Raw genomic sequence first — 23713 nt, 5'->3', positions numbered from 1 at the left:
CCTGTGACATACTAGCGTCATGTCCTGGGGGTATCTGTACATTAAGCCACCTCACGTTACAGAAACAGGAGTATATAGGCTCTTGCCACATGGCTCCGCAAGGCTACTTATTGTCTCCGCCAGGCCGAAAGGCATGGCGAGAGAGTATGTTTTACCCCCTGTCCGTCAGTCCGTCTGTGTGTCCGTCCGTCATTCTGTCATTTTGTGTACAGCTAATCTCTGGCACCGTTGGCTTGATCGCAGCGAAACTGTGCACACACAGTCCCTGGATGCCAGAGCAGAACCTCTGCTCCAAATTTTTTTTGCAGGAGTACTCCGTTTCGAACAAAATCAAATCATGAACACAGCATTCAATTTCCGTGAAATTTTGCACACACATTCCCATTAGGCAGAGGAAAAAATGCCATCTGAAAATGTTCAAATCAGCCTCATGGTGGCGCTGTAACAGGCCGATTCGTGTTTTTACCTATAACTGCACCGATCAGTGTAAAACTTTGTATGCACACTCTCTAGAGGCCAAGGAAAAACCTTTGCCCTGCATTTTTTACATTTGCCTTTTATAGCGCCACCAGGAGGCAGACTTATGTAAAACACGTTTTTTGATATTAAACCTTCAGATTTGATCCAAATTTCACGCAAATCGGTACACATGATCTCTATAGTCATGTGATCAAGACGGATCTGTTAGATTTTTCATATTCCATCCTGATTGGCTAACATTGACATGTAATGTTTGCAGGAGTGGCCCGTTTTGAACAAAATGCCGCAAATCATGAATGCAGCGTCCGATTGCGGTGAAACCTTGAATGCACATTTGCACTACGTTGAGGAACAAATGCCACCCTTTTAACATTGGCCTGTTATAGCGCCACCAGCAGGTCAAATTTTGCAAAACACATTTTTAGAGCAAAATGCCTCAAATCATGCATGCAGTGTCCGATTGCCGTGCACGGCCAAGGAATAAATGGCACCCTTTTCACATTGGCCTATTATAGCGCCACCAGGAGGCCATAATAACCTACCTGACCTGGCGGAGACTTGTGCTCCGAGGAGCACTTTTTCTAGTTATAACATGTAGGCACTTATAGATTCAGAGCTCACTTATGGTGTATCTCATTCACCAGATGTTGCAGGATCTGAAGGAGCCATACAATTAGTTCTGGTAAATGACTGATTCCACACAGGTCTACAATGAGTGGTGGACTCCCTGCGACAACGCTGGCTTGTGCAGGGTTTGTCGTCTGTCTGCCTGCATTTCATTTGGTTTCCAATGATTTGCTTTTCATGCTTTTCATGTTGAAAGGCTTTTATGGATATTACTGTAGCTATTCAGCTCTCCTTTTTCATATTAGAGAGGGTTATGTACATAAAAGAACACACACATGGGGAGGTTCCCACATGGATTTTTGAAAGCTGAACACACCCAAGACTAAATTCTTCCTAGTCAATTCTTACCTACATTAAGACAGGGTTTTTTTGAAAGATTTTTGCAATACCTCATAATAGTAATTCATTCTCCTTTTCCCCATTGGCCATAATTTTCTCAAAAACACTACTTTAACACTCAGGACTTTGCACTTACAGTAAGCCGCTCTGTATGACAGAGCCTAAATGCCATAAAAGTGAATATTAAACATTAAATAGTCTTATCAGACAGCTGCCCATGGCCAATATTATATGGTTATTATCATGTGGCTGAAATACATGGCCGTGTCTCACAGTGGATACTCCCTGTATTTAATTAAGGAAATTACAGAGCGGGCCAGAAGGATTTGCACGGCATCATCTGGTATCAAGAAGATTACAGTCAAAGCGTTCTCCTCCACAGCACTGCAAACTGAGAACAGCAGAATTAGAGACAGAGAGACACTGACTAAGAGGGGACACTGTTGTACTTTATCCCAATATACCTAGAAGCTCTTGCTTTAGCAACACCAAAGACTAAAACAATACAGAAGGCATTAGCATATGAAAACACACTAATGTGGATTTAATCCATTAAGACCGGGAGAGTATCTGTGTCATTTTTAGATTTCTTTGGCTATTCAAAAATAGCAGATATACAAGCTCATAGCGCGGCAGCGAGTGCAGTATTCTTTTTTTTAAATAATTTTTTTTAATTATTTTACAAATCTTTAAATAATATATATATATATATATATATATATATATATATATATATATATATATATATATATATATATATATATATATATATATTATTATTATTATTATTTTTTTAAGCGAACATAAGCGAACATTTGTAACTCAAATCTTTGCTTCTGGGGGGTCCCAAAAAATACATATTTAGAGATGGGGGTTCGCATTTCGGGGGTCCTTGACATGAAAAAAGTTTTAGACAACATACGTTGTTTTTTTCCCCAAAAAAAACTGTTAGGATTTAGAAGACATTTGTAGAATCCCCCATGAAGCAAAGATTTAAGTTAAAATGTTGCTGAAAAAAAAACATATATATTCAAAGAAAATAAAAAAAAGCAGATCTAGAAGCTCGCAGTGCGGCACTCGGTGCCGCGCTATGAGCTTGTAGATCTGCTATTTTTGAATAGCCCAAAGTAAAAAAAATAATGGTTACAGCTACAATCTAAAATGACACAGATGCGTTCCCGGATTGAATGGGTTAAAAATAAATAAGGAAATGACTGCAGGAATGAAGGGACACGCAGACAGACAGACATGAATAGAAAGACAGACAGACAGACAGATAGGGAGAACATCAAGCAGATAAAATAGAGATTATAGCGTCGCAGAGAAAATAAGGGATGAACTCAGTGACGGTCCATGAAGTCCAGACAACATCAGGCCTGGCTTGTGGAGATGACATGATTTTTCTGTTTTTTCCTACATGAAAAGCCCATCTGCTCGTCCCAGAAGACTCAAGGCTCAATGTGTCTCTAAAGCAATAACACAGTTATTCCCAGGGCTGCGCTCCTTAGCTACGCTCACTGTCACTCTATACATCACCACCGGTGTGCAACTCTGAACACACACATTTACTGTACAAACACTCACACATGCACAGGGAGGCGGAAATGCTGCACGTGCCATGTATATACTGTACGTTCAGAGAGAGAGAGAGAGAGAGAGAGAGAGAGTGTGTGTGTGTGTGTGTGTGTGTGTGTGTGTGTGTGTGTGTGTGTGAGAGAGAGAGAGAGAGAGAGAGAGAGAGAGAGAAAGCAGTGGTGGAAAAAGTACAATTTTTTTTTTACTTAAGTAAAAGTAGCCTACCAATACCACAATATAAAAATACTCTGTTACAAATAAAAGGCCTGTGTTCAAAATGTTACTTGAGTAAAAGTACAAAAGTATTGGTATCAAAATGTACTTAAAGCACCGAAAGTAAAAGTACTAAAATGTTGGAAAATGGCAGATCTACAAGCTCCCACTTGTGAGCTTGTAGATAGGCTATTTTCAAATAGCCTACGTATAAAATAGGGCTAAAGTGGTTAATGTATGTTTTATAATGTAATGATTTATATCTGCAAAGTAACTAAAGTTTTCAAATAATTGCAGCGGAGTAAAGTATAATATTTGCCTCTGTCTGAGATGTAGTGGAGTAGAAGTAAAAGTATCGAAAAGAGAGAGAGAGAGAGAGAGAGAGAGAGAGAGAGAGAGAGAGAGAGAGAGAGAGAGAGAGAGAGAGAGAGAGAGAGAGAGAGAATTTGTCCAATGTATGTAGGAGATACTCTGTCTGGATCAACATCAATCTATTTCTTAAGAGTTCTGTTGCCTGGCAACAGCGTTTTAAAACGCTCCGCCAGGTGGTAATATTAACTGTTAGCCAGATAGAGGAAGGCATGCTTTGTTATCAGGTGGATAATTCAAATCTCTCATGCATACAACACTAGGCTTTCAACAAGCTCCCAAACTTCCTCCCAGCCGTGTGTTTGGTGTTCCAGAACCACATGATAAGACTATGTCTATTAATTGGAACGGAAATAACGTTGCTCACTAGAAACACTGGCTGATTCACATTCATTTGTTTCAGCTTTAGTTGACAATCAGTGGACATTATTTCCTTTGGGATGCTCAGGAAATCCCGCCCAAAAATTTACTGTAATTTATCTTCATTTCTGTATAGCCTCAGCTAAATTATTTTTGCAATAACGACCAGCTCACAATATATTATCCCACTTATCACACGTGTACTTACGAATGAAATAACTAATTTGACAGAAATTTTTGATCTGAAAATGATTTTATTAGCTTAAAGGGATAGTTCACCCCCAAAAAGACTTTTTTCTATAGATTAGTCACCCCATGGAGACTTGAATTCATGGATATTTTTTTGTTTTTGTCGCATTCCTAAGCCAATAATTTGATGACCGCCCGGCAGCGGTTCCGGCAGGAGACACAAAGAGTCTCCTTTGTGTCTCCTACCGGAACCGCTGCCTACCGGTCCGCTGGTCATGAAATTATTGGCTTAGGAATGTGACAAAAAAAATCTTGAAAAAAATCTTGAAATCTTGAATTATCCCTTTAAGTTTCCGTAAACAGAGGCACAGCACTATTCCGAAATAACAGCCCACAGAATGCCTTGATTAACCTATCATATTTGAGTATTCAACCAAGCCCATAGTAATAAATAGATAGATATGTATGGCTCGCAGAATTGGGGTACAAAATGTTTCTGACAAATATATTTTGTCAGAATCTGGCCATGGGGAAACATTCAGTGAGTTGTGCAGAGGATGTGATGATGTATACATTTTGACTATACAAATACTGAGTTCTGCCAAGCCACTGAATAATCCAATCACAGGGTGAATTATTTATGATTTGGGAAGCACGTTCTTTACTTTTTACCCATGAAATATGCATTTTCACTGCATGGCTTTACTGATACATTTCATCATCATTGAACTTTCTGGCATGGATCCTATCATGTGTGTGTATGTATCCATGTTTTAAATCCTTATGACTCATGTGTGCTCCAGAGATTGGCACTGCTGTCTACCTCCAGATGATTCTAAAAATATAACATATATAATATCATATTTGAGCTCACTGCTACTGTAGCTTATATAGGCCTACAATTGCTTTATTATTCTGGTCATACGGTGAGAGAACTTTCAGTGTGTAAATGTCAACCACTACTGTAGGTCCATACCACTATCAGTGGTGGGAAAAGTACTAAAATGTTTTACTTAAGTAAAAGTATCAATACTGCAATATAGAAATACTCTGTTACAAGTAGAAGTCCCGTATTAAAAAATTACTTGAGTAAAAGTACAAAAGTATTGGCATCAAAATGTACTTAAAGTACAAAAGTAAAAGTACTCATTGTGCAGAATGTCCCATTTCACAAGCTCATAATGTATACAAATCTTTTGAAAATGGCAGATCTACAAGCTCACAATGCGTCGCATCGCGTTGAGCTTGTAGATCGGCCATTTTCAAATGGCCGAAATGTATAGGGCTGAAGTGGTTAATGTATGTTTTGTTATAATAATCAAAATCTACAAATGAACTAGTAACTAAAGTTTTCAAATAATTGTAGTGGAGTAAAAGTACAATATTTGCGATGTAGTGGAGTAGAAGTAAAAGTATTGAAAATTGGAAATACTCCAGTAAAGTAAAAAAAATGCCTCAAAATTGTACTTAAGTACAGTACTTGAGTAAATGTACTTAGTGACTTTACACCACTGTATTCTGGTCAGACGGTGAGAGAACTTTCAGTGTGTAAATGTCAACCACTGTGTGCATATCCATAACACTATCTCTAAATGCCTGCATGCACCCTTGTAAGTCGGTCTCCTTTCAAAATGTTAATATCCTTGACCTCTAGATGACACCGCGTCACTAATTGGCGAAAAGCCTCATGTCTCAGAGATCGTGCTAAAACATTCCATAACAGCAGAACAAGCACCTCAGGATGAGCAAGAGCTTTCATCTAAATATCCTTTGTTGCAGACAGACAGCTATAGTGAGTTTGTAATAGCATTTATTATGAGAATACTACACTGCTTTTCCTGTGATTATAGTATAACTCATATGAGCCGTCTACAAAAAGGACATTTTGCTTTCTCTGCTGGTCTATTTACAACTCACAGTAGTTAGGCAAGCCGTGTTCTCACCTGTTGGTAGCAGTGTTGATTTTGACAGCACATTTTGATGTAGTTTTAGTCATAGTCTTTTGAATAAAATTCCATTTAGTTTGAGTCATATTTCAGTCATCTGAAATGTTTTAGTTTGTGTCTAGTTTTAGTCGACTAAATATCATAAGATTATAGTCGACTAAATCTACAGTTGATTTAGTCGACTAAAATGTATTTTGGCGGTGCCTTGATGGCGTCGTAATGGCTGATTTTACACTCGGTTGCATACTGAAAATAGCAGATCTACAAGCTGCGACGCGTTGTGAGCTTGTAGATCGGCTATTTTCAGAGCGCAACACCCGAGCGCAACCAAACATAAAATTACTTGTCTTTTAGTTCTACTGGATCTCTTCTCCACAAGTCCCTCACTAACCTTTTAGTCTAGTTTTTATTTGTTGACTAAATGTTTTTTTCGTCATGGTTTTAGTCGACGAAATCAACACTGGTTGGTAGCCTGTCAGAATAACTATTTCTAAATAGAGCCATTTTTGACTGTCCAATAACCACACCTCCAGCTATTTGTGTTCTCTTCTTGTTTTGTATGAAGGAGACACATGTCTGACAATCGGGAGGCTGCTTTCGCATGGGGCAGTCTCCGAGAGCTCTCGTTTATCCTCCTATAATTCTACAAACCTCTATCCTCCTGTCTAAACCGCATTCCTTTTGTCTGAACTTGGCACATGGGCAATGATCGCACGTGTGTGTTGTAACTGTTGCAGGTACCAAGTACAAAGTCACTTTTCATCCCTGATATACTGTCTGTGCACAGAGCATAACCCAAACTGCACATACTTTAGGCGTCCCTTCCATGCATTAATTAGACGCCATGCAGCCCCGAGGCGAGATGTTCCTGAGCTGTTATAGTATAGAATGTAGGACATCTGTGATTAACTCATATCTTTAACCCATTAAGACCTGAGACCGATTCTATACAAATGTCTTCTAAATCCTATACAAATTATGTTTCTATATCAGTGGTGCTCAAACCTTTTTTTCACGTCAAGGACCCCCAAATGTATATGCATTTGGCCGCAGACCCGCATCTCAAAAGATTTAGTTCCAGGGATTCCACAGAGGCAAAGATTTTGATTACATTTGTTTAAAAAATATATATATTCAAAGATTTGTCACAAAAAAAAACATATATATATATATATATATAATATATATATATATATATATATATATATATAGCTCAAATCTAAAGTGACTGTGAGGATGAGCCCTTTTGCGGTTGGAGTTAGTACATAGGCCTTAATAACGTGCAACCAAAAAGGTGTATTTATTCTGACTGTTCACCGACAATACAAATAATTGTGTCCAGCTCTCATCCTTCCACCAACTGAATATGTTTGTTGCTGGCAGCCTTTTATACTCAGCTGGAGGCAATTAGTTTGGACTCCATGAACTACACCAATAATGTCACACAGTTCTCACACATTCTTACACAACAATATCCCTAGCAATTCCAAATACACATTACATACAACCCCCCCTCTGCCTTTCTGACTTGGTCCAGCCCAATTACACTGGCTACAGCACAGCACAACTTACAGGGACATGTTAAGGCTACTGGAAATGCAGACGGACATCAAATTATTGGCTTATAGGAATGTGTCAAAAACAAACAAAAAAACTCCATGAATTCAAGGCTTCATGGGGTGTGTAATTGATAGAAAATAAGTAATTCTTTCGGTGAACTACTCCTTCAAGTGGTCAAATGGCCTGTGATGATGCCATTTAGTCTGCTCAGTGTGTGCAACTCAGTTCCATGTCATTCATATCTAGCCTGTCGTGGATCTCAATGTGTGAAATATTAGCTGCTGCCTCCTCAGTGAGCTGGAGCTGTGCTCTGCCAAGCCTCCACACACAGCACACAGCCCGGCTGCAGTCACAGATGGGGAGAACACAGAGCCTGGTGGTTGGCATTGGCACAGAACCTCTCGCCTCCTCCACTCTATTCCTAATCTGTGCCCACGGAATGCCATCAAGGCTAGGCCTGCAGCCATACCGCCCCCAGAACAGAGAACCATCTCAAATCACTAACGGCAACAACAACAAAAAAGCAACAAGCTTGTTCATTGTGACAGGTTCATGTAGCAACGCAACATTCTCAACCGCTGCCATGTTTCCATGGTGTTATGAGGATCTTTAATCCATTAAGACCAGGAACGCATCTGTGTCATTTTTAGATTTCTTTGGCTATTAAAAAATAGCAGATATACAAGCTCATAGCGCAGCACCAAGTGCCGTGCTATAAGCTTGTAGATCTGCTATTTTTATTTTTTTCTTGAAAATGTGTGCAAATATGTTTTTCACACGGCCAAATACATATCTAAAAATGTTCTCTAAATCCTAACAGTATGTTGCTATATCAGTGGTGCTCCAACTTTTCCATGTCAAGGACCCCCAAAATGATATATATTTGGCCGTGGACCCCCAACTCAAAATATTTAGTTCCAGGGACCCCAGAAGCAAAGATTTGAGTAAAAAAAAATCCCTTTAAGAATATATATGTATCCTAAAATGTGCACAAATGTTTGAGATTTCGAGAAAATAGCAGATCTACTATGCAGCATAGTGCAGCACTCGGTGCCTGCTATTTTTGAATAGCCAAAGTATACAATAATGTATAAAGTGGTTACACAGATGCGTTCCCCGGTTTGAATGGGTTAAATGAATATTCTAAATTGTCTGTGTATCTTGCTTATCTCCTGGGGGATTCACACATATCCTGCATGATGGCCACCTGGTGTTCTTAACCTTTCGCATGGCTATAAAGCCCTAACAACTGTCTTAGGACTGACAGCAAAGACACCCATCAGCCTCACAGGAGGGCAAAGTGTATACGAGCAGAAAGTCTGCGGAGCAACCACTGTAGTGTCTGTTGACATGTAGCCTACTGCTCATCAACCTTGTAACAGTATTAGCCTGGCATGGCCACACTAAAATCACTGCGTAGATATTAGTCTGGGATCTCTGTGTGGAAACATTTCCAAGGGGGCGAATAAAAAAAAAAGCCTCTGGTGGTAAACCCGCCCCATATTTGCATACTGCGCCGTGATTGGTCCCTCACTACTTCGGAGGGAGTGAAATCCAATCACAACTGAGCGGTGTCAGACCAAATCTGCCGAGGGCATTTTATTTTTATTTTTTTGCAATGGCAGATTTGTCTGGTTTCCTGGCTAGTATACAGTATAGATCTCAGAGTAATAACACTGTCTCATCCTATTATAGCACACTAACCTCATCCCGCTCCACACAGCAGAGTATTTGCAGAATGCATGAGAATCATCAAACCAGTCAGTCAATAATATGAAATAGGCGAGTTCACATCGAGTTCACATCTTCATCACCGGTAAAATACAAGACTCACTATGCCGGTATGCCCTACACAAAGGTATATGAAGCCATTTAAAGCTGTGGTTCTGTGGTATCCATTTATATGTTGGGTATTCAAAACTAGCAGATATACAAGCTCACAGCGTGTCACTTCGTGCTGCGCTGCGAGCTTGTACATCTGCTATTTTTGAAAATATTTGAAATACTTGAAATTCGCGGCCAAATATATATAACTCTGGAGGTCCTTGACATGAAAAGGTTTGAGAACCACTGATTTAAAGCTGTGGTTCTCTACTTTTTGAAAATGTTTGCCTATGACATGCATAGAATAGAGATGCCAGGTTGAAAGATATTAATTTAAGTATACTTTCACCACAATGTACTGTATAAACTTTATTTGTATAGCACCTTTCATGACATGAAATGCAGCTCAAAGTGCTTTACAGAGCAAGAATACAATTACAGAAAAAGTACAACTAAGCAGAATGCTGCTTCACAGTGTTTTTTATATGTCATTGTAGGCACTTCGAGCAGGTCAGCACTAGAAGACCTGAGGGGGCGATTTGGAACATATCTAGGCAGGCAGTCATATTGGTAGGAAGGTGCCAGACCTTGCCAAATGGGGGGTCCGCAGCCTAATACATATCAATTTGGTGGTCCTTGACTGTTTGAGAACCACTGATTTAAAGTAACAGCAAGGGGTAATGAAATGAAGTTGAAGACAGATTTACCGTCCTAGCGGTGGGAGCCTCGACTCGGGCTTGTCCCATCAACCCTCTAATAGCTACTGAACCATAAACCTGGTGTTTCATATGAAGGCCTTATTATGATGCAGTGGAGAGCCATTCAGGGCAAAAGATGGAACCTCAACCAGCCGGCCCAGTATGTGTTGTGTTTCCCAACAACGGCACCTCACAGGGACAGTAGATTCTGGAAAAAGCAGCCTGGAGCTGACCTAAGACCTCAGGCTCGTAATAGCAACTCCATAAATTAGAGCAAGACAGGGGCCCTCTCTGAGGAGCCCCAACAGATGCAGTGCTTCACTAAGATTGCAGCTCGTTCATCAAATCCTTTATTTCCAAACATTCCTTTTCTCTAGGATCCTCTTTGTAGGTTCATAAGATTCCCACAATGCGCGATCCCATGGATCCCAGAATGTATCACTGTCAGTGTCTGCTGTTTGGCACAGCATTTGGTCAGCGGGGAGATGCATACAGTATCATGAAGGCTAATTTATACTTCATCGCCGACCATGTCGCTCAATGAGAAGAACAGATTTTCAGCTGAAAATAAGGCATCACGTTGCTTTAAACTAAGAGACTCCCCTTTTTATTTAATTCCCAGAGTTCCCCCCTGCCTTTTTAATATCTATTTTGAAAAAATTAAAACAAATGTATGTTTTTTATCTGAGAGCTGCCTTCTTCTTCTTCTTCTTCTTCGTCTTCGTCTTCGTCTTCGTCTTCGTCTTCGTCTTCGTCTTCTACTTCTACTTCTACTTCTACTTCTACTTCTACTTCTACTTCTTCTTCTTATTGTAGCACGGCTGGCAAAGATGAAAAAGAACGCACAGGTAACACGTTTCCACTTAAAGAGCCTTCATCAGGGTCCAGGGAACAATACTTTCTTAAGAGCTGTTGGGAAACGTTTTGGTTGTTTACACATTTCATAGAATTGAAGCAACCATGAAAAAAAAAAATCCTGCACATTACTCTTGCTCAGCAGCCTCTGCTTTTATTTAAATTGACACTAAATTGACAATAAATAAAAGCAGAGGCTGCTGAGCAAGAGCAGTGTGTGGGATTTTTTGTTCGCGATTTTTTTTTTTTTCATGTTTGCTTCAGTTTTCAATGTCCAACGCACCTGCATCCGAGTGAAGTGGATGAGCAAATACTTCCTTTACATACATTTCATAGAATGAAAGAATACAAAAAAATGTTGTAATCCTGTCATCAAAACATGGAGGGACACCATGGTTAGGCTTCATATCTACTGCTCTGGTGGGATGACAAGCAGCAGACTCCCGCTGCCAGTGTCATTTTGTCATAGTAAAAGCAAACGGCTCCAGTTTGTTATTGAATATGTATGGCAGAGGAAGCTCCTCAACTGCAGCAAACTGTTTATTTCAGCTCATCGACAGTGCAGAGTAATGACAGACAGAACCTTAAAGGAACACAAAAAAGGCTTGTCGAAAAAACAAGCAGCACACGGCAATGCGCCATGGGGTTTTTACTCAGGCAACTGCAATTGAGCCCCCCCCCCACTGGCAAAGGAGCAATGGTTTATCAAGCGTTTATTAACTATCTGTAAGCCATTGATTGCCTCTGGACGTCTAGGAGCTAATTCTCTACACAAGTGTCAGAGCTGTCTGTAGTCGTCTTACTTAGGCTGCTGGACCACAGTCCTCAGGCTGACTGATCTGTGGGTACACACACACACACACACACACACACACACACACACACACACACACACACACACACACACACACACACACACACACACACACACACACACACACACACTCTTGTGCGCGTGCAGCAGTGGTGGAAAAAGTACTATTTTTTTTTTTACTTAAGTAAAAGTATCAATACTGCAATGTAGAAATACTCTGCTACAAGTGAAAGTCCGGTATTCAAAATTTACTTGAGTAAAAGTACAAAAAGTAGAAAGTACTCATTGTGCAGAATGTCCCATTTGAAGTTTTCAAATGCATAAAAATCTTTTGAAAATCGCAGATCTACAAGCTCACAATGCGTCGCATCGCGACGCATTGTGAGCTTGTAGATCTGCTATTTTCAAATGGCAGAAATATATATAGGGCTGAAGTGGTTAATGTATGTTTAGTGATAATAATCTAAATCTGCAAGTAACTAAAGCTGTCAAATAATTGTAGTGGAGTAAAAGTACAATATTTGCCTCTGAGATGTAGTGGAGTAAAAGTAAAAGTATAGACAATTGGAAATACTCCAGGAAAGTAAAAGTACCTCAACATTGTACTTAAGTACAGTACTTTAGTAAATGTACTTAGTTACTTTACACCACTGTGTGTGTGTGTGTGAGTGCCGCGTGCGGGCGTATGCAGGGCTTACACACTTCCTGATCCGTGACAGACGAACTCTCTCCCTCTCACAATGAACAGCAATTATATTGATATGGCAGTCACATTAGCAGCATGGATACAAGGGCCCAATTAGCGGGCCTTTCATGGCATCAGCCTGAGTAAGCCGAGGAGGCGAGCGCTTCGTTTGCTGCTGCTGAGAGAAATCATGCTGTCACTAGTCATCTGCTCCGCTCCGCTCCCAACGCAACATCTGCAGCACGTCTGCTGCGTCTGACAGGCCCACTGCTGGAGTGTGAATTATACCGCAGGAAAAAAGAGGAAGAGATGAGCTCCCAATGAGAGCAGGAACAACCATGATGTGGGGAAACAGGTAAACAGATCCACCATGCAGAGCCTGTACTCATTAACCACTTAGCGATGAAATTATCTTCTGAAAATAGCCTCTCTTTTCTTTGTGTGTGCCTATGACATACCAAAAATGGTGACACCAGGTAGGCTATGGGTAAATGGTTAAAGTTCCCTGTGTTAACATCTCACACGGTGTAAGTGCACATTGTGCTTAAGTCTAAATGGATGCCTACAGCAGTGGTTCTCAAACTTTTTCATGTCAAGGACCCCCAAATTGACACTAATTAGCCCGCGGACCCCCATTTGAAAAGATATGCCAGGGACCCCCATAAGAGAAGATTTGTACAGCAGTGATTCTCAACCATTTTAATTTCAAGGACCCCAAGTTTGACATGTATTAGGCTACAGACCCCCATTTAATGCCATTTCTATCTCTGGGACCCCAATTTATGTTGTACAATCTATTATTTATGTTGTACAATCAATGTTAATTTAACTCTGAGAGTGCACAAGTGCACAGAGTGCACTCTCAGAGTTACAGACCCATAAGGGTCCATTTGGTTCCTAACTATCTATCATTTAGCTGGGGACCCCCTGGAACCCCCTCAAGGACCCCTGGGGGTCCCCGGACCCCACTTTGAGAACCAATGGCCTACAGTACATGGCCGTCCATCAACCCTAACCCCTCGTCGCACATCTTTACTTGATTGCTTTTTACCTCCTGTTCTCATTCCTGAGATGAAGAGATCCTGATAGTGCAGAGTGTGCGTTGCCGTTGCTATGTACTGTATATGCACAGACTGCACAGTAAAATCCTCAGTGTTAATTCAACTCTGAGAGCCTAAAACGGACCCTTGTGGGTTAAATAAAAAATGTACTGTGTGCACCGGCAAGCAGTACTGATTTCACATGAAGCCGGCCTGAATCTGCAGCATGAACCGGCAATAATAAGATAGCACTAAATAAACTCACTGACATCATCACATGAGGCATAGCGTTAGTTCATGCAGGACACGGAAGTCTTGCACGCCTCAGCTGTAATCAGCTGTCAGTCAGCTGATGTGAACATCAGCTTTCTATTCCCCATTCACAGCGCTGCTGGTCATTACGTCACACATTCATACTCCAATCACAGCTCACGCATTAGCAAAGAGGTTCCTTTGAATACGGTTCGTATTCACTAGGTCTCTGCTGGTCTTGCTGCCTGACCATTTCTGCTAGCTGCCTCCTCCACCCCAGCGTCCACCTTTTGATTAGAGTCTGGCATAGGCTCAAATACCTGTGATTATCATTTATATCTGCTGATTCAAACGAATGTGTCAATGTATTGCTTATTGTTTGATATTGTATTCCTATGGGGGTTTTGCTTAAAGGGGTAGTTCACCCCCCAAATAACTTTTTTTCTATTGATTACTCACCCCATGGAGCCTTGAATTCATGGATATTTTTTTGTTTTTGTCGCATTCCTTCCTTTATTATTTGATTATAATAAATTTAGCCCCATTGATTCCGGTAGGAGACACAAATGCATTTGTGTCTCCTACCGGAATCAATGGGGACACATTTATTATAATCAAATTATTGGCTTAGGAATGTGACAAAAACAAAAAAAATATCTATGAATTCAAGGCTCCAGATGGTCAGTAATCAATAGAAAAAAAGTTATTTTGGGGGTGAACTACCCCTTTAACATTCCCTGATTTTGCTTAACACGCTGGTTGGACAAAATTCAAGGAACATCTCCAAGGGCGGAGCCTTTAACGCCAAGTTTAACTGTATTCCATTTGTTGCAATAAATGGTTAAATCTACTTTGACGTGAGTGTTTCCTGACTGAAATGAGGATGATTTGTAAATTATCAATCAATCATGCAGACTGATCAGTGAATACAAATCATACAAACAGCCATCCCGGTGTGTCAAAGCGCTATACAGCCATACCTGAATGGAGACGTCGCTGTAGGATCCCCCGATCACCCCCGAGATGGCCAGCGGCACGTCGTCGTGGATGGCGTACGACCCGTCGGGGCACGTGTACTCGCTGTCGTCCACTTTGGTGAGCGACGCCCGCACGAACTCCAGCGACTGCTCCAGGGCGTAGGTGTCCTTGGAGCAGGTGTCCAGGATGTGAGCGCCCAGCCGGAGGCCCGGCAGGAGGCGCTCGTCCTTGTTGATCTCGTCCAGCGCCAGCAGCATGGCCTCCAGTCTCTGGATGCCCCGCTGGGCGTTGATCTTCCCGCAGTCCTCCATGCCCTCGCCCTTCTGGTGCACGGGGAACAGCCCGCCGATCATCAGGTCTCCCTCCACCGTGATCTCCCTCTTGGAGGAGTCGGCGGTGTTGTAGCCCACCACGGGCAAGGCCTGCGATGATGGAGCCTGGGCCCAGAGAGAGAGACACACGCACCACAGCAGGCCGAGGCGGGACAGCTGGAGGGGTCTGGCGGGGGGCATGATGGGGGGGTGCCGTGCCCCCAACCCAGGGGACCTCCCCGATGACATGTCCCTCTGGGCAAAGACAAGGTCACAGTTCTCCTACCAGTGGTCCCCCTGTTGTTGCTCGTGATGATGTCTGTTGTTGTCCTGGGGGGGAGGAAGACAGCGAGGCGCACAGCAGCACCGCGGATTTTCAAAACGTTTTTGTTTTGGCTGCTGAGGCCATTTACAGCAGCATCAACGCCATCTCCCCCTCTTTCCTTTCTTTAGGAGTTTTTTGTAGATTACAGGCTGTGGATCAGACAGACAGACAGACAGACAGATAGATAGATAGATTCAGGCACAGCTATAATAGAGCTTTAGCACAATAAGACCTTTGTCTGTTTATGAGCACAGTGCCCAGAGCTGTTTATGAGTTCTGTGCCCAGGGCTGACACTCTCGTCTCATAAAAATCATCTGCGTAGGTGTGTGAGATTGTCCTCCTTGATGGATAATAGAGATCGCTAATGGTATTATTTCAGAGAGTAAAACATATTATTTAGAGAGCATGCCTTTCAAGACTATTTCCTGGGCATAATAGGTGAAAATAGGAGATAGTCAAAATAGCCGGTCTACAAGCTCACATGCCACATGGCAAAGCATTGTGAGCTTGCAGATCAGCTATTGTCCTACAACAAAGTATACAGGGTTTACATTTACACATACATTTATTTAGTTCTACACTACAGTACTATACTACTGTAGTTTTTGTATTACAAACTACAAAGTGCTTCACAAATATGTGGCTCACTCAAATAGCTAGGGTTCATCCTCAAAAAGCAAGACTGTTCATGACATTTTTGTTAAAGTGGAAATTGTGTGAGCTACAGTAGAGGAAATGCCATGGGGTCACCCAAAATCAATAGAGGTCATCATCCAGGGAGGATTTTCTTTCTTTTTATATACCTGCGGGGGAATTTCACTTTTCAGCCTCACCCATGCAGCTGAGTGCTACCAAACAGAGGAGCACGGAGGTGGGAGCAGTTAGGTGTTAAGTGTCGTGCTCAGGGACACTTCGACACATTGCTGAGAGCTGGAATCGGACCTCCGGAGTCATAGGCGGGCTCACTAACCATTCAGCTAGGGCGGCCCCCCAGCATCAAGGTGCACAGAAAATTCCACGGCAATCCAGCCAGTAGATTTCAAGGCACTGTATCTTGTTTGAGACTAAAGTGTTGGATGGATGGATGAATGGCTAGACTGACTGACTGACTGACACTGCCATCCTTAGAGCCTTGTAACTAGCAGGGCTTTAAAAAAAAAAGTATGGAGAGACAAATAAAAGGTCACATCAAACAGATCTTGATCACATGACTGTAGATATACTGTGTACCGATTTGCATGACGCTAGGACAAAATCTGTAGGAGTACTGTCAAAAAATGTGTTTTGCACAAATCGGCCTCCTGGTGGCGCTATAACAGGCCCATGTGAAAGATTTGGGGCAGAGGTTGTGCTCTGGCATCCAGGGAGTGTGTGTGCTCAGTTTGCTGAGATCAAGCTAACGGTGCCAGAGATTAGCTGTCCATAGACGGAACAACACACGGACGGACGGACAGGGTGCAAAACATAGTATTCAGCCTGACGGAGACGATAATAACCATAGATGGAATATCGTTATATTCATAAAATCAATGTCACACATGTCCTTCAAATAAAATAACAATGTAGATATTTATTTTAAGTTATATGGTAAGAATGATGTTGTGGGTGTGTGTGGTGAAAATAATCTATGACCTAAAGTAGTCTCTCTCTTCTCAGTCTGCCTCTGCACACAGTGAGGACATTAAATAAATCCTCAGAGGAGCTGTCATCGGGAGGGACTTTGTGTGCAATCGTTTACTTTGTGTGTCTCCAGTACTATTCATGCCTGAGGCGGTGTATGACTGTTCTGCTGGAAAACTCTTTCCACTCCTCCTCGCTTTCTCTTGCAGTCTGTCTGACCTCTCAGAAGATCGTACAGCTGTTTCACACTCACATGCACTCATGGTCCACATACACACAAAAAGAGCCTTGCACATATCAAATCATGTCCCAAGGGGGATATTGTGTCAAATCAAATGAACTGGGTTTAGCAAACACTCACAAAATACATGTTTGAGCAAAAAAATAAGTGCAGTCAGACAAACATGCAAAGCGACAGTCTTCAAGTACACTTCAAGATGTGAACAAGAGTTCACAAGAGTGAATCTGCATAAATGCATTAATTTCTTCATAGGAAAATCTGTAATCCAAATGACCATGATTTTTCAATCATTAAAATCTGTACTTTTTTGATCACTGATTTTTATATTCAGGAGACAGGGCCGCTAACACGATTACAATGGGTAAACCAAACGAAAGATAAGAAGAAGAAAGTCCATGCACACTGTTCTCAAGCTCCAAAAAAAACACGTTTTATTTATGCAAACGTTTCGACCTTCTAGGTCTTCATCAGGCAAATGGAGATGCCTGATGAAGACCTAGAAGGTTGAAACGTTGCATAAATAAAAAGTTCTTCCCTTGATGTCCAGCACCTGGCCTAAATGCAGGCGTGGGATGTGCACACAATCTTCTCTGTAAACCAAACGAAATACCCTTTCTTGTGCTATACAATCATTCCCCCCCCCCTTTGCATGGCTTGTTATTTGGAAAGTACATTTGATTATTATAGGTGTCCACAAAACCCTTCTGAAAACCATTGTGGTCATCAGGGGAAAAGAAGCAATTTCCCCTAATTTGTGAAGCGAGACGGGAGGTTTTTGTTTTTGTTTTGTTGCGGCAAAAATAAAAGAGCGGTGTATCACCCCATCAAATGATGTTCTCTGGTGTATTTGATTAATCCACTAATGTCCGTATGCAGCATCTGACTAAATCTGAAGTGGAGACCATGCAGGGGGAACATCAGCTCAGCAGCAGTGGTGGAAATACTCCAGTAAAGTAAAAAAAAACTCAACATTTTTACTTAAGTACAGTACTTAGAGTAAATGTACTGAGTTACTTTACACCTCTGCTCAGCAGCCAGGGGACAATGTCCAGACTGGAGCTGGAGATGATGATCATAGACGGATACAGATGTGTCCACACACAAAAGACACAAGGCTATTGTAATAGCCTGCACAAATGTAACCAAGTGGTCCATTACATTTGGTTACATTTGTAGACCCTCTGAGTTACAAATTAAGTGTTATAAATTAAGTGTTATGTTATGCTATAAATTCTCGGTGTTATAAATGAACACTGATTATTTTACAGTGTGTGTACGGTGTCTCTCTTACTCCAACCCTGAAGGCTTAATTAGGCAGAGTACTTAGGGTGGGAGAAGTTTATCGGAGCGAGTTATTGAGCCATAATGATCCGCCTCGTACTCACTGCCAGCCTTTACGAGTCGAGTCAGCGCCGCTGACACGCGGTAATTAACCCATTAAGACCGGGAGCGCAGCTGTGTCATTTTATGGTGTCTTTGGCTATTCAAAAATAGCAGATCTGCAAGCTTGCAGATCTGCTTTTTTTTATTATCGTGAAAATGTGTGCAAATCTTATATATATATTTCTAAAGCGATTTTCTTTTTTACTCAAATCTTTGCTTCTGGGGGATTCTACAAATGTCTTCCAAATCCTAACAGTTTTTCGCTATAGTATCAGTGGTTCTCAAACCTTTTTCATGCCCCCGAAATTATATGTATTTGGCCGCGGACCCCCACCTCAAAATATTTTGTTCCAGGGACCCCCAGAAGCAAAGATTTGAGTTAAAATTTATATATAAATTCAAAGATTTGCACACATTTTCACGATTTTTTCACAAAAATAGCAGATCTACAAGCTTGTATATCTGTTATTTTTTTATAAAGACAAATAAATCTAAAAATTACACAGATGCGTTCACGGTCTTAGTGGATTAATTGTATCAATGAGAGATGATAACGTGTTTGAGCCAGAGCACACTAACTGAATGGGTAGGTTTGTAAATAGTGATTTGGATAGCGTGACCTCTTAAACAGAAGGAATCAGTGAGAGGGGGATCTTTTGACATTACTTCATACACAGTATTGATTCGCAGTCCCTGTTTAGATGCAACAGTGGTGTAAAGTAACGGAGTACATTTACTCGTAGCGCGTGGAAGGAACACGTTAAGTACTGTAAGTACAATTTTGAGGTATTCTTACTTTACTGGAGTACTTCTAATTTTCAATACGTTTACTTCTTCGCCACTACATCTCAGAAGCAAATATTGTACTTTTACTTCACCACAATTGTTTGAAAACTTTAGTTACTAGTTACTTTGCAGATATAAATGATCATATCATGATCAAAACATACATTAACCACTTTAGCCCTATACATAGGCTATTTGAAAACAGCCGATCTGCAAGCTCACAACACTGTGAGCTTGTAGGTCGGCTATTTTCAAACATTTTTGTACTTTTACTTTGGTACTTCAAGTATATGTTGATGCCAATACTTTTGTACTTTTACTCAAGTAACGTTTTGAACTATAGTATACTTTTACTTGTAACAGAGTATTTCTACATTGTGGTATTACTACTTTTACTTAAGTAAAATATCTGAGTACTTCTTCCACCACTGAGATACAATTTAGGAAACCAAGCATAAAGATGGCATTTTTTAAAACATTGTGTGTGTGTGTGCGTGCGTGCGTGCGTGCGTGCGTGCGTGCGTGCGTGCGTGCGTGCGTGCGTGCGTGCGTGCGTGCGTGCGTGCGTGCGTGCGTGCGTGCGTGCGTGCGTGCGTGCGTGCGTGCGTGCGTGCGTGCGTGCGTGCGTGCGTGCGTGCGTGTGTGTGTGTGTGAGTCAGGGACAGAGAGAGAAATACAAAGAGAAAGATGAGATGCCAGTGTGTGCAGCAATTCATATGCGTATTCACACAGATATGTATTCACAAACACACATCCAACTACTCTTTAGAATAGAGCCTCTCTCTGTCTCTCTCTCCTCTTTTGTTTCCATGGAAACGTGCCAGTGGATGTTGCAGGGTGAGGAACAGACAGCCCATGGACAAAGTGAAGTGGGTTCTATCTGACCAGGCAGTGAACTATGCATGAGACAGCATTAAGTCAAGGTATAGACCGGTGGTTCTCGAACCTTTTCATGTCAAGGACCCCCAGAATTGACACGTGTTAGCCCGCGCGGACCCCCATTTGAAAAGATATGCCAGGGACCAGTGTTGCCAGATTCTGTGAGAGAAACAAGCAAAAAGGTCTAGGCAAACAAGCCCAAAAGAAGCGACTATATAGGGCCACGTGAGCACGTTAAACATATACATCAGCTGTTTGAAAATAGCAGATCTACAAGCTCACAACGCGTCGCGTAGATCTGATATTTTCAAATAAAATCTTTGGGGGAAATCATAGTAAGCAGACCTGGCAACACTGACCAGGGACCCTCATAAGGGAAGATGTTTACGGTTAAAGCAGTGATTCTTCATTTCAAGGAACCCCAGTTTGACACGCATTAAGGCCGAGACCCCTCATTTGATAACATTTTGATCTTTGGGACCTCCAATCTATACACTGTAGTATCATCAGTGTTAATTTAACTCTGAGAGTGTACAAATGGAACGGGTCCATTTGGTTCCATCGTACACTCTCAGAGTTACTGATGAGGGTCCATTTTGGTTCCTAACTATCAATCATTTGGCTGGGGAGCCCCTGGAACCCCCCTAAAGGACCCCTGGGGGTCCCCGGACCCCACTTTGAGAACCACTGACCAGTAGTTCTCAAACTGGACCCCAGGGGTCCTTGAGGGGGTTCCAGGGGCTCCCCAGCAAAATGAGTTAATATAGCATCAAAATCAGTTTAATCACTTTGACCTCTATACATAGACAAGCTCACAATGCGTCACATCGAAAGATAATTTAAACGATATTGGAACATTTTAACAACACAAATCTTGTATGGGGGTCCCCTGTCACAAAATATCTTCAGATGGGGGTCCGTGGCGAAATACATATTAATTTGGGGGTCCTTGACATGAAGAAGTTTGACAACTGTAGAACACCTGGCAAAAATGGGCGATGGGCGATGGGCAACTAATAAGTGATGTAGTGCATTAACCCATTTAGACCGGGAAAGCATCTGTGTCATTTCTCATTTTAGATTTCTTTGGCTATTCAAAAATAGCAGATATAGAAGCTCATAGTGCGGCACCGAGTGTCGCGCTATATGAGATCTGAGATCTTGTAGATCTGAGATCTTGTAGATCTGCTATTTTTGAAAAATCTTGAAAAAGCGAACATTTGTAACTTAAATCTTTGCTTCTGGGGGTCCGTGGAACAAATACATATAATTTTTGGGATCCTTGACATGAAAAAGTTTGAGAACCACTGATATATACATGTATATATGTATACTGTAGCAACATAATATATATTTTTTTAACAGTTAGGATTTAGAAGACATCCCCAGAAGAATATATTTGAGTTACAAATGTTCGCTTATAAAATATATATTCAAAGATTTGCAAAAATGTATAAAATAATGGTTAAAAACGGTTCAAATCTAAAATGACACAGATGCTTTCCCGGTCGTAAACCCTCCCTGCTGAAAACATTTCAAACTGTCTGACAGGCACTTTTTCTTCCACACAAACCCAGGGTGCAGACCAGCTCCTTCCACTCACTCCACCAATATCTTCAACAAGTGGAACTGAACAGGAGACAACAGAAAGTCTTTCACGAATCCGTGTCATTTTAAGATTTCTTAGGCTATTCAAAAACAACAGATATACAAGCTCGTAGCGCAGCACTCTGTGATAATAGATAATAATGTGAAAGTATTCAGCAGAAGACATACAGTACAGTACCCAGCTAATACTATTTGTCTGAACTGCTAACTAGCCAGGTGTGTTTATTTGGAATAACATACTGCACTGTGCAGCTCTTCAGCACTAGTAAACCACTTAAGCACACAGAGCCAGCAGAGAGGATGTGACAAAAGGATTGTGGCTGACACACTGTCAGCCTATCTGTTCCCTATGGGAGGGCTGTGTCTCCTCACTGGAACAATGTGATGTGTTTCCCTCTTTCTTTCTTTCTCTCTCTCTCTCTCTCTCTCTCTCTCTCTCTCTCTCTCTCTCTCTTCCACATGCCCATCTGTTCCTTATTGTTCTGCCTCTCTGTTGCTCACATATACTGTAATTACAGACTTCTAAAGAAGAATGACTAAAAGTGCTGTAATAATGCACTGCTTGTTCAGCCTGGCATGGCATGGCCAGGATAAGATTTTCTGCATGGTTTCCATTCATTTATTTGGTATGAGAAGCTACTTTTAGAGACAGACCTGAGATTCTTTGAGACATACATAATGGTATTTGGGTCTTTTTGTGTTGTCTTTTTTTCGTTCTTTTTTTTGTTTGTTTTTTATTTGTTTATATGTATTTAACTTTTTTTTTTTTTCATTTAAAAATGAAAAAATTAAATCTAAAGTGACACAGATGCTTTCCAGGGCTTAATGGATTAAATATCTAAATATTGAATCAAGCATATTAAAACTGTCTGGGGTGCCCAGAAAAGTAGTAGACGTTACAGTACAATTAACCCAGAAGTGTTTTAAAGTTAAATGCCCCTATAAGCATCATAGTGCAGGGATATGCAACAAGAAAAATGAAGACAAGATGTCCAAATATAAAATTTTCAAGCTCTGGTGCCACAAAAAGGAACCAAATCCATGCAAGTATACCGCTGTTTGCACTTCCAACACACTCACATGATGTGGATTTCCGGACTGTAGTGATAAGATCCAAGTATTGAAATTGATGCCTGTATAAAGCCAGCCAGTACAGTGACTAACTGGCCAGTCTCCAGGTTTTCTTCATAACAGACTAGATTGACTTAAGACAGACTGATTTAATTAATGCAGAAATACTATGATTTTAAAATGTGTTGCACATTGGCATAGACACTGTGGCACATTAGAAGTGCACTATAGTGTACATTTATGTGATCCTGGTAATGTTATTGACCGCCCATTTTGTATGTCTGGCGAAAATAAAACTTTGACAACAATGTCCATCACAAAGCCAGCGACACCTGCATTCCAGTATACTATAAGATCTAGCCATGGTTCACATGGCGCTCGTCTGTCACAAGCATCGATTCATGGCGCTACTTGTTCCTGGTTTTTGAAATTTCTACATTTAAACCCGTACATCTACATAAACGTTTAGATTTCAAATATAAAGTGCTGACCCCACGGCCATGGTTGTTACATGTTAAAACGCCCGGGTCTAAGTACCCGTATCTTCCGTATTGTTCAATAAAAAGCATTTTAATTTGATCAGTGGCCATTTTCTCAGAATGTTCTCCATATGCTTTCAACTCTGCAGCCTATTGGTTGGGAGGTGTACTGCAGTCTGATACATTATAACTCTAACTATGAGAA

The 23713-nt window shown here is 41.2% G+C and overlaps 1 protein-coding gene across 2 annotated transcripts in view; it reads right to left on the bottom strand.

Annotated features, from left to right (window-relative positions):
• The window catches only part of grm2a (glutamate receptor, metabotropic 2a), a gene marked incomplete at its 3' end in the record, with an annotated part of 53486 nt that extends 38302 nt beyond the window's left edge, over positions 1-15184 (bottom strand). For both annotated transcript variants that reach the window (XM_080423330.1, XM_080423329.1), the window contains exon 1: positions 14807-15184. In XM_080423330.1, the coding sequence (XP_080279456.1) occupies positions 14807-15157 (351 nt within the window). In that variant the 5' untranslated portion in view covers positions 15158-15184. The remainder of the gene's footprint in view (positions 1-14806) is intronic.
• Positions 15185-23713: the final 8529 nt, after the last annotated feature.

Source organism: Gymnoscopelus braueri (genome assembly GCF_963280865.1).
Source record: "Gymnoscopelus braueri genome assembly, chromosome: 3".
NCBI lineage: Eukaryota > Metazoa > Chordata > Actinopteri > Myctophiformes > Myctophidae > Gymnoscopelus > Gymnoscopelus braueri.
Note: the sequence above shows the minus strand (reverse complement) of the source record. Positions and strands in the feature narration are given on the sequence as shown.